Genomic DNA, 12,197 nt, shown 5'->3' on the forward strand with positions numbered 1-12,197 from the left:
AGAATGGTTAATTCCTTGATTTCAAACAAACAACAACATTATTCCCGCCATTATTTTTAGTGGGTGCGTGTAGTTCTCGCCAGACGTCGCGTTAGATAAAGTTAATATCGCAGTGTAATAAATTTTATGTCACAGTGAAATAAATTTAATGTCACTCCTGCAACTGGGAAATAGGAGACTGGGATGCGATGACGTGAAAAATATCCTCATCACATGGTATAAATAATGTTCTTTTGATTGGGCAATTTAAATACGAGGTATATATGCGTAGATGTGTCATTCAGAATATTATAATCAGTCTTTAACTTACTTATTTTTGCGACTTTATAACTGGCAATCTTGAAGGATTATGTTGGAGAATTGAGCCCCCCTCTTAAAAACATGCTTGAGTTTATAGATCAAACAGTCCACTGACGCATATATGACGAAAAACCAAACACTTTTTTCACACCGCCACGCATGTCCAAAAGCTATCGATTATCATGTAAGCCATCAACACGCGTGGATTTTAGCTTATCCATAATTGCTAACATGTGCAGCAGGATTATAGGATTATAAGTTTACTTTCAACTCATTCTTCAGGATTCGGCTTTGAGATTTCAGACTTTAACAGGATTAAAACATCCTATCCTGGGAAACGTCCGGTCTCCTCACGAGGAATGAAAAGATAAAAGCATATTTACCGGCCATGTTAATATTTTGATTTATTCATTCACTGTTAAAACACTGAATTTCTATAGAAATAAATAATGATAATAGCAACAATATATTGCAGGATGAAAATTAATTGTCACGCTGGCTACGCCACTATCTTAAATAAGCTCATTATAGCTTATATACTTTTTCCGTTTTCCTTGTTCTAAAAAACGGATAATGATGGGCCACTTAAACACTGATCTAAAAACCTCTGGATCGCTTGCCTGATTATTGTTGCATGGGCAACGAACTCCCTTAATCGCTATTCCTCTCCTTTTCCCTTTAAATCTGCCTGTGAAAACAGATCACACCACTTTTCTAAACGTTTTAAAGCATGTTGTATGAGATACAGAGAGCTCTACATACGCGGAGGAATTTATCTGAGAGTATAAAACTAATTTTGGCACCTAATAATTCGACTTGATTAGCTTTTTATAAATATTCTGACTTCAAAATTAGTCTGTCAAATTAAAAGGATAAGTGAACCTGTAGTTTTTAGATCAGTTAATTAATTTGACACGGAGTTCTGAAGCAAAGAAAATTTTACGTGCATACATTCGACTCGATTAACTTTGCTTAATAGGCTTGGCCGCAGTTAAACCTATATTCCTGATGGGCATGCTGCAAAATTTATTTATATGTACAATTGGGAATTACACTTCCTGTGCTAAAAACCTCATGGAAATTATTTATATCAACACAATGGCCATGATTGGTGGAGAAAGTTTGTAGAATGCGTATATAGCCACGGAAAGTTGGTAATTTTTTATAATTATTTACACCTGCGTTAATTGCGGAAACACACTTCTGTTAGTAATTACAAAATTATGCAAAATTTGCCGACTTTTCCACGACTATGTATTAATTCCATATTCTCTATTTTCCCCGTTTTTATTCCCCAATTTTTATGCCCTTTCCGGAAACTTTAATTCACGGCGTAGATAAAAAAATACTCCAAATGTTTATATAGTATTATCATATATTCATATTTATCGTATATGATATAGAAGTTATATTAAAAAAGCGGTCGTTATACATACACTTTTGAATGCCATGGTGACTAATGACATTGTACTGATAACTGTATTTTTGCGCTCTGGGACGAAATAGAAAATATGCATGCAGAAACCGATATTATAGACATCAAAATAAAATGTTGATAAAGAAGACGACCCCCTTGTATTTTGAGTGTCGATTGGGGTATACGCGTGGGTCAACTATAGAATGAAATTTAAACCCAGTTCGTTAATTTCCACCGTATGTTAATTCATTATCTTTGAATGAATTCCTTAATTTGTCAACGTTTTAATTACACAATTGAATTAAATTTTATGCTTTGTATAATATAATGTATATATGTTTCAGCGTATATGTATAAATGTGTTAAACATAATTATATTTTTGAGACCTAGCCATACAATACTATGGCCGCTATTTAAAATACTAGTATATTGGTGAAAACTGTGATAAACTGCAGCTTTCTGATTTCACCTCGATTTCTTTGCAAACAGCAAAAATTGTATTGCTTAAACTTCACACGGACACACACCGGAAGCAATCTGCCAACACGACGTGTTTTTTCACTTTTCAAAAAGCAAGTTTGCCGGATCATGTAATGAATTCTTGATAATTCAGTATAGAAGGATAGTACGTTTTGACACGGTTCCCTTCCCGAATTTCCTTCCGGAATTGAATCATTTTCTTCTGAAAACTTATTCACGTCTAGTGTCCATAGAAAGTATGTCATTATTGAATTATGAACGTCTGGGAACCGTAAGCACAAATAGGACTAATGTATGTTTGCTTTCCGTTGGCTTAAAGGCATGGAAGACTTAAATTTTTGCCGACTTAAAATTTATTGCATCAAAGTAAGTGTGAGATGGACAGTTTCGACCTTTGATGCGCTTATTTGAGCGAAATCATGCAACACTGGTCCATTTTTAGGTCAATTTTCTTCTGGTTGCCTTCTCTTTAGCATGCAGTAACGGTTAAGCTCCGCTGCAGGAAGCCAACTAAACGCGTTGTTTATTCATAAGCATCTAAAATCTCTAGATTGCATCTTATTGTGAAACCTTTATCTGCAACGCCACCAAAATTGCCTTATCGAAACGTTATGAGTGCACATCGAGGGCTGTCTCCATACGTGCGTCTTCTCTCGTTAAAGCCGAAACTTTCACCTGTCTGTTTGAATTGCAAATTTTACGAGGTTAGAAACCTGGGAAAAAAGAATACTGTGAACTAATTGAAGAGGTAAATATAAGGCAAAAATATAAATATCCTTCTGGCTTGTTAGCAATTACCTTTCTTTTAGGATGTAGTTATTTTCTTTTAACGCAATTTTCGCTCGAAACAAAATTTGTAATTAGATCCGAGGACTATTCGATCCTAAGCTATATTCTTAAGGGGTATATTGGACATTAAACATGCTGAGACAATGCATCATATAAATAATGAGACAATTGTAAGTGTCTCAAGTGGTTGAAACTTTATTTTTATGTAAATCATGTCGGGAAAACAGCATTCATTTCAATTTCATGCTTATAAGTAAATAAACTCTAATACAACTAAAATTCGTTTTAAAAATATTCTTTAAAAATAACTCATATTTGTAAGGGATTACCCATTTCGGAACTACTGTAATATTAATAGTGAGAAAAATAAAAATATATAAGTACATGTACGTACGCTGAATAATAAATTTGGCATGTAATTCTATGCTCGCCGAGTGAGTAAGGCAGGTGTATGTTGGCTTTTGATTAAAATAGGAATTCTCACACTACACGGTAGTTCAAAGGCACAGATGTTACTGTAGACTTGCAAGATATCTTCTTAAGGTATTACTCTTGTTCGTGCAGGTATTCTAAAAGGAAACGGATGATATTACTGACAACATTTTGCAGAAGAAAGATAAGGTAAGTGCTCGTTAGATTGTTCTAAATAACAGAAAATATAGAGAACAGTTTTATAAATAGAATTTTTTTCTGCATAATTTAAGCTTGTGACACTTTGACATGCAAAATAATGCACCTTCTACGTCCTCGTTTGGTTTTTTTTATTCCGTAAATAAAGGGGAAATAACTCTCCTACAGAGCTATTAAACAAAATAAAGGGAGTAGTTTGAAGTTGCGTGTACATCAGTGTTGAAAATGACTATTTATTAATTAGTTTCTAACCCAACAGATGTTCAGTGGCAAAACTTTAACTTATTTCACTGCGCTAACATATTATTTGTACTCATAAAAACAATGATGTGGACCCCAATTTATTTTATATCAACTCAATTGGTTTTTAATTATTGAAAATGCCGGGAAAATTAAACTACTGTGGGTTAGTCGAAGGAAAATGTACATTTGCAACGAATAATTGCTTTTAAATTAGCGTGAAGCTTAGCAGCATGTCAAACCAACAATTGTATATTGCATGCCTTCAACAATTTTTATCTTGCATTTACTAATAGATTTAATTGCCATAGTACACTACCCAGTTATTTTCCCTTGTGTATACTGTGCTCCAACTGAATTTGTCTTTACTATGGCGATAATCACTCGGTACATAATTTATTTTTACACAAACGTTTGCATAATAGATTGTATGCTATCTTGTATAACAAGATGCACTCCAAAGATGTCAATGCTTGTATGTATGAACGAGATAGCATGTTTCCTGCACGCGAATTTGCGATAAATTTTTCGGCCACGTTCAAAACGATTAATTCAGAGGGGAAATATAATTTAACTTTCAAAACCTAATCGGCTTTTTTTTGTTTTGTTATATTTCACGATCTCATTTACATAGTTCAAAAATCGCCCAGCACCTTCAAACGTGAAATAAATAAGCATGCATGCATGACAGCTATACGCCACAACATTGAATATCTCATAACTTTGGGTAAAAATGCTATTTGAAATAAACAACTCACTATAATAAGGATAAAGGTTTACAATTAACACAACTTTTACCTGTTAACGGAACACCTTCTTAATATCAGATAATTTTTTATATCCGCTGAAATTGAGACGCCATGCAGTCGTGTACTTGCATTTTGCAGGTTTTGTGAATATTTAATAAGATGCTATATCAACTGATATGATAATAACGCTAATATCTATAATATGCTTGCCTTGATAGCCAGCTTGATGCGACGAATGCAACGACTTTATTCATTATTAATTTTTTTTTGGAAACGTATAGTGCTTTATTATAGTTCTCAACATAACCGTATACGGGGCGTAAGTTTTAGGTGGGAGCAACGAAAGTTTTGCCCAGCTGACATGAGAAGTTCCCGACTTTTAATTAAACCTCAAATTGCCCTCGCCCTGGCTAACGTCAGGTAACGGTCTTAGACAGCGGGAAACTCATCGAAGACGGGAATTCGGTCACAGACGTGTTTATCGTATGAGTCTTCCCGTGTAAACTTCCCGTTTAAACACACGGGTAAGCTGGACGGAAATCCCGACTGAACTTGCATTTAACTCGACTTAAACTCGCATTTAGACGGATAAATCATCGAGTTTCTGAAATATCAACACGCGGTCATGCACGGTACAAGGCTAAATATTAAATAAACAAAACGATTATCATAATACATAATTACGAAAGCCTTTTTAGCATTACCCGACCCATCATATACGTACAAATTTATTCATCCCTATTTTTATACATTAAGGCGACAGGCCCTTGATTTTTTTTTGTTCAAAGTCGTCTCATTCCATTGTTTACACCTAGTTTTCTTCTTGATGCATCTTGAACAGCCGATAGTTACAAGACGATCGGGGACTTGGGGTAGTGTCGCAGCTCCTCGCAACAACAATTTTCATTGGCTGAACTTTACAATACATTTCTGTTTCAACCAATTGCATCGCTTCGTTCTTTAGAAAGCATAGAAAAGCATTATTCAATTGGGCGAAAGCTTCCGAGAGCTGCGACATATCCCGATTCGTTACTCAGCAAGTACTGTAAATGGAGGTAATTACCCCCCCCTGCCAACATTTCCATTTTTAATATAGGCAAGGGGGGGTGATTGTGGAAGTAAGCCATAACACGTAAACGAGGCTCATAAACAAGATGGAGTCTAGTTTATCCGTTAAGGCTTGCTTTCACACTTACAAAGTCAAAGTAAAACAGTATGTTTAATGCATTTGTAGCAAAAATATATTTGGCTCGATTAATTCGGACAAAACCTGACACTGTAATGAACGTAAAATACATTCCCATGTTTAAAAATATAAAACAGCGAAGTTGTGAGGTAATTACCGGAAAGGTCAATTGTCTTTGCATGGCATGATACGGGCCGAACGAACTAGATTAGACCGAACCAACACCTGTTACCGATAACCAAAATTATATTGCCTCCCCGGGTTATCTTTCCAGTGTAATTATAAAATAAAATGTGTTAGATTCAAAAAGCGATATACATATATAGCATGAGTTTGTTTCATTTTTCTAAAACGTAGATAAAACGCCTTCATAGGTACCTTTTCCATGCACGACTGAATCAAATAAAGAAATGTTTTATACACTTTATTCATCAGAAACAAGAATGTAGCGACGTGCTATTCTATTGCGAGGTCTGTGCGATAAAAACCGAATGCAATACTTTCCCGTACAGACCTAGTAAACGAGATTAATAAGGGATTTATTATATTTGGCCTTTATTCTTTGATTTCTTATAATGAATGTTTTCACAAGCGTGCAAGATCAATTTCTTGAGTGAGCAAGATGCCTTTTTCCAGACCGGTAATCAACCAATCAGCGTGCGGCATTTATTTTAGACATGTAATAATATACAGTACTATATATAATACTTATATACGCATATTAGCATGTAAATTATAGACAAGTAGCTACATCATGATCAGCATGTAAATAAACGACATAACGAGGCAATTTCATCAAAATGTGTAGTTTTATTTCAAATAAAACCATTCGCTATTTAGCTGCCTATGGTAATACAAAACGAAAAATGCTTCTATAAGGACTTCGTTACGAAGAGAATTGGAAAGCAGAGCCAGCAGGTGCTTTTTTTATTTATTCGTCTTAATACAAACTCTATGCCGGGTATCCCCCCAAAAAGTGCTGCGGTGTAATTCAAAATAGCTTTTTATCGAGTAAAGTTATCGAGATGCTTTATAAACTTAGAGCAAAGAATAACTTTTTTATATATATTTTTTATATTATGTTATTGTTGTGATCTGTAGCTTAGCCATCCGGTCCTGACGAGTGACGATTTTGTCTCGCTATGTCTCTCTTTAGAAATTTATTGTTTTCACTGTCATTGAACCCCAAAATATTAGTATAGGGGTACAAATCGTCATGCTTGCTAAACTACGGATGTGTTTTTAAGAAAATTTACTTAAAAATCGGTACATTATTTCGGAATGTCTAAAAAATATGCAAAAACGCTGTGTGAAAATATTAATTAATTATGCTTAGCTAAACTGAAGCACGCACTATATTAACAGTAAAAGTGGACAAATAACAAACCGTTGCATTTTTTTTGCTACACCACAGCAATTTATTCAAATAATTTATTAAAATATAAGTTAGGATAATGGCCAAATATTTCTTAAATGCGTGCAGTGCTTGTTCCGTTATTTGCATAATTTAGACACATCTATAAATTCACAAAGTTTCAACACAAATATCCTGTGACTTTTAGGTAAAATATAACTGTAATTTATACCAAGATCTAAGTTCACATTCCCTCTATCTAATGAAATTTTCATTTCAATTAAACGCTCCGCTGGTTAAAAAATTAATATCAATCAAACAGGAGAACTTTTTTGTGACACCCGCGGTATAGACAAGAATACTCAGGAAGAAGCATCTGAAAGTTTCCTTCATGAATATATTCATAATAGTTACAGGTGATAATCGAATTGTCTATTTATATTACTTATAGTTTAAATATAGTTTAAAGTAGAAATGAACAGAACTTCCCCAAAAAGCATTTTGATGCAACAATTAAACTAATTAGGTAAATGAAGGAAAAGCGTATTAACTTGATATTATATAAATTTATGAAACAAATTTGGTTTAGGTAGTAATTGTAATGCTTATATACATGCTGCACGAAGGAGACATAAATCATATGTCGTAATAAGTTCCAATATAACCAGGGAGCAGCGTGGCAGCGTCTTCAAACAACTTAGCATAAAATGTGGTATAACAACTGTCTATAAATAGACAAAACACTTCTCCACCTGAGGGCCTTCGTCAGGAGAGTTAGTATGAAAATTACAGGGGAGAATACATGTTTTGTATGGGGGCAAAACACGTGATAATGGGTTAATAGAAAAAAAAATGTGAAGTGAGAAGTGTTTTGTCTATATTTAGGCAGTTGTTATACCGCATTTGATGCCATGTGTTGTAATATATTACCTTTATTATTTTCCTTAGCTACTTGCAGCATGGAGGAGTGATATATTTTGATATATATTATTACCCTTATTCACACGGTCTTATAATTCTCGGGAATATGGCGGGAATATTGAAATTCACCATGATTATATGACGTCGGTCAGGGATCACGCGATATTTTAAACTTTGTGAAAACTCTTTTTCTACAGTCTGAGTTTAAACATGATTTTTCATTGATCTTTCCTTGATTTTTGTTGTTATGTGTAGCATGGGTTAATGAAAGAGTTTTTCCTCCGGTTTTTCAGTAGAGTTTATAGCAGGCGGACGTCATGAAAGCCAAAGCTAGTCCAGGTCAAAGTTGCAGGTCGGAAGTAAATAAAGCCTAAAGAAACGCATCTTTTTTCGCTTTGTTGTGCAAATGACATTCACGACCCAACATATTTTTGTTCATAAAGCAATAATTTTTCTTAATATATATATTATTAAGTTCTTATTCGATTTTCGAGTGAAGTGGAAAAAAGGCTTTAGTTTGATGTCTAGTTTCATTTGAAACTTCGTTGCATACGATAAGACATTATTACATCTGTGTTTTTTATGAGAATATTATTAATCATTAATCAATACGAATAACGATATGCTTTAAGTAATGATATTAATCTTTTTTGCAGGATTTTTAACGAAGTGTATAATGGCATCGAATATCACCACGGCAATATGTCAAAAGAAAATCGATAATTTAACTGATGAGGAATTTGATTATTATCTCGAGGGTCATTGCGATCCAGATAAACCAACTTGCGCCTTACCTCTAACGTCGGGATTTATCGCCGTCTACGCCATACTTATTTTTGGTGGAGTCGTGTTAAACCTCCTGGTTCTGGTCACGATATTTTCCCGAAATCGATTGCGAACAGTAACAAATGCATTCATGGTCTCATTGTCTGTAGGAGATTTCTTGTTGGCAACTGTGATTATTCCCGTGAGGATAAACGAACGTTACCTCTCGACAAGTTTCGCTGCAACAAGAATAATATATCCATGCATCGGGGTAATCACCATACTCAGCCTGAGCTGTTTAACTTTAGATCGGTATCTGAATATAATGCACGCTTTGGACTATGACAGATACATGAATAAGTCGCGAGCTGCTGTTATGATTGCAAGTTGTTGGATCTTTTCCATTCTTCAATCGTGCCCGTACTTGTTGATTCACGAAAGTGATACGTACAAGAAAGCAATTTACAACGACGTTCGAGGTATTCTCTGTTTTGTATTACCGGCAATACTTAATTGTGTCGTTTACACTAAATTGTTCGTGATAGCCAAAAGACATTCACGCCATATTGCTGTAACATCAGCGAGTATACCTCATTGCCGCCCGTTGCTGCTGAGACAGGATATGAAAATACTCACCATTGTTGTGTTACTTGTCGGTACATTCATCGTGTGTTGGTTTCCATTCCTTTTCGCTGTGAGTTACGAACTCCACCATGATAACTGGGAACTGAGCAAACCGTTTTGTTTGTTTATGGATATCTCAGAATGCATCTTGATGAGTACGTGTGTGATAAATCCTATCACGTGCGGTCTTTTCAGAAGAGATCTTCGGACATCACTGCGCTTTGTTGCCGCTTGTCAACGAGAAAGCGTTGAAGAAATTGAACTAAGCTAAACTGTAATCTGCGGACTTTCCTTTTTGGGGATAGTTGTATAAAAACGTTGTTAGCGCTAACTCCAGTTATAAAGTAGTTAAAAAGTAGTTAAAAAGTAGTTAAAAAGTAGTTAAAAAGTAGTTAAAAAGTAGTTAAAAAGTAGTTAAAAAGTAGTTAAAAAGTAGTTAAAAAGTAGTTAAAAATAGTTAAGTCGGTTGTATAAAAATGTAGTCACCCTTAACTGGAGTTAAAAAGTAGTTAAAGTTAACTATCCTCAAGGGCATTGTTAACTTTCCAAATCGTAGTTAAAAGTGGCGTCTTGAGCTTTTGAGGAGTGAGAAAACATTAAAATCAACACATACTAAGGTTGTCAACCGTTATCCACTCAGAAAAGACCCCGTCGAAGCTTGTAAACTCTCAATATGCTTTTATTTTTTTTCATTTGGGCAGCAACAGAGTATTTTTTGGTTCGGGAGACCCGTCGATGCCAAATTACGATCCTAGCAAAGATTAGCCATCTCCATTTTCACTGTCATGGATAGTTTGACTCAAAGGGACTTTTTATATTCAGAGCGCATTTTTCGTTGAATTATTTTGAACTTGTTTCCTTGTTTTATTGCATTTTTCCAATATTTTAGATCAAAATATTGTCAATTTTTGTAAGTACGTAAATTCATGCTATTTCTCTGTTTAACAACCCCACGCAAGCTCCACGCAAGTTAACTACGTGATTAGTTAATCATCCGACAAACTACGTTTTGTGCAACGCAGTTAAGTCGTGTAGTTAACTAATCATAGTTAAGGATTTAACCACAGTGATTAGCGCTAATCATAGTTAAAGTTAACTACGTTTCTATACTACCGGCCCCAGGCTTTCATCAGCTCTGCTTTGGAGAAAGTAGTGATATTGACCATACATTAATTTGGGGACAAGGCTTTTGTTTAGCTACATCCGAAAAGCGGTCTCTTGATTCATTGTCACCAGTCTCTACCGCAATTTCGGACTATTTAATTTAACAATTAGACAACAAGTCCAAGTTGTCTATTCGCTCATAGACAACGAAGGCGAGTTGTCTAATTGTTTTATTATACACCCTGTACCTAGATATATTAACTTCGAGAATATAATCGATACACCGCAATTACACCGAAAAATAATTTAATTAATTCAATTTTATATACGGTCGCGCGAGCGAATTTTTCCCAAACGTTCACCATCACGAATACACAATGGTTGAGTAGCTAATCAGAATGTAGAATTTATTATAGACAATAGTCGGGTGTATGCTAAAGTGAACAAGACGCCTGTTCTGGCGTTAACTCCGGCGCACGTGCCAGTCTTTAATATAGAGCTTCTGAACATATAAACAATACAGTTCATAATATTTCATATTCGCATTTAGATGCCTTGCGAACCTATAAATGTTCGATCGCGAAATTCAGAAGCACATCGTACTTTAAAAAGCATAGAAGTTCAATTGTTCAAACATGTAAATAAACCGCATGATACATTCGCTTTGTCTTACACTTTTCCTTTGGAATTCGCGCTTATATAGTTATATTTATAAATCTTCAATCCTGTGCAAACTACGACGTGTCAACGCGCCCATACACGACCACATCATCTTGTTAAACGGCGAAATAGCAGCGATATTATTAAAATAGGACCAGAATCTACATGTATTAAATATATTCCTACCCCAATTCAATCTAAACTTAGTCGAAAAGCATGAAAAGAACGGTTTATTTGTAGCTCTTGGAGGAATTGCCGTATCATGCGAGCGAAATCGAATCGCGCATCGGAAAATTAGCCAAAGCTGTGCACCACAACTCTTGGCAGATAAGACTGGGACGTAGATAAATACGGTTACATACACATTTCAAATACTAGAATGTTTCGCGCCATTCAGACTTGCGACGACGAAAAATAAAAAAAAAACAACAAAACAAAACCGGGGCGAATTTTCAACTCCGTCGCTGACGCCGGAGTAATTAGTTCTGTGAACGTGATCACTTTAAACTTGTTAAATGACCTTGGCTTAGACGGCTAATAAAGTTGTACAACAAAGTTATTCACGTGCATTATTAAGAAGAAATCAAAAGAATGCGAAGTCTATTATTTAGTACTTTACACGGTTTGATAAGATATTCCACGTCAGATAACACTTACAGTGCAAGGTATGCCTTCAAGGATCTAAAATGGTGCTATTCAATTTCGTTTTTTCATCTTTATTGAATTTTAAGTCTCCAGTGATGTCTGAATTGTTATAATGCATTCCAAGAGTTGCTTTGCCATTAAAATAATTCATCTCAGTTAACTGTCAGTTAAACACGTCCGTCCGTAATACAAAAGTATACAATATTTGCTAACTTCGCATGGCTATAATATTTTTCTATACTTTACCTTACTAATCGAGTTAGTTACATAACACACTGCCGCCTCCAAAAGTGTACAAAATTTGCCAACTTCGCATGGCTAAAAATTTCCTA

The 12,197-nt window shown here is 34.9% G+C and overlaps 1 protein-coding gene across 1 annotated transcript; it reads left to right on the forward strand.

Moving 5' to 3' along the window:
* Positions 1–3,533: 3,533 nt before the first annotated feature.
* Positions 3,534–9,807, forward strand: LOC114519813 (histamine H2 receptor-like). Its single transcript, XM_028539989.1, has 2 exons — positions 3,534–3,608; positions 8,724–9,807. Exon 2 carries the CDS (start codon positions 8,744–8,746, stop codon positions 9,725–9,727), a length of 984 nt encoding a protein of 327 aa, XP_028395790.1. The 5' UTR covers positions 3,534–3,608; positions 8,724–8,743; the 3' UTR covers positions 9,728–9,807.
* The last annotated feature ends 2,390 nt before the right edge of the window (positions 9,808–12,197 follow it).

The sequence above is a fragment of the Dendronephthya gigantea genome, unplaced genomic scaffold, assembly GCF_004324835.1.
Source record: "Dendronephthya gigantea isolate DGI-Jeju-01 unplaced genomic scaffold, DenGig_1.0 000014F, whole genome shotgun sequence".
Classification (NCBI taxonomy): domain Eukaryota; kingdom Metazoa; phylum Cnidaria; class Anthozoa; order Malacalcyonacea; family Nephtheidae; genus Dendronephthya; species Dendronephthya gigantea.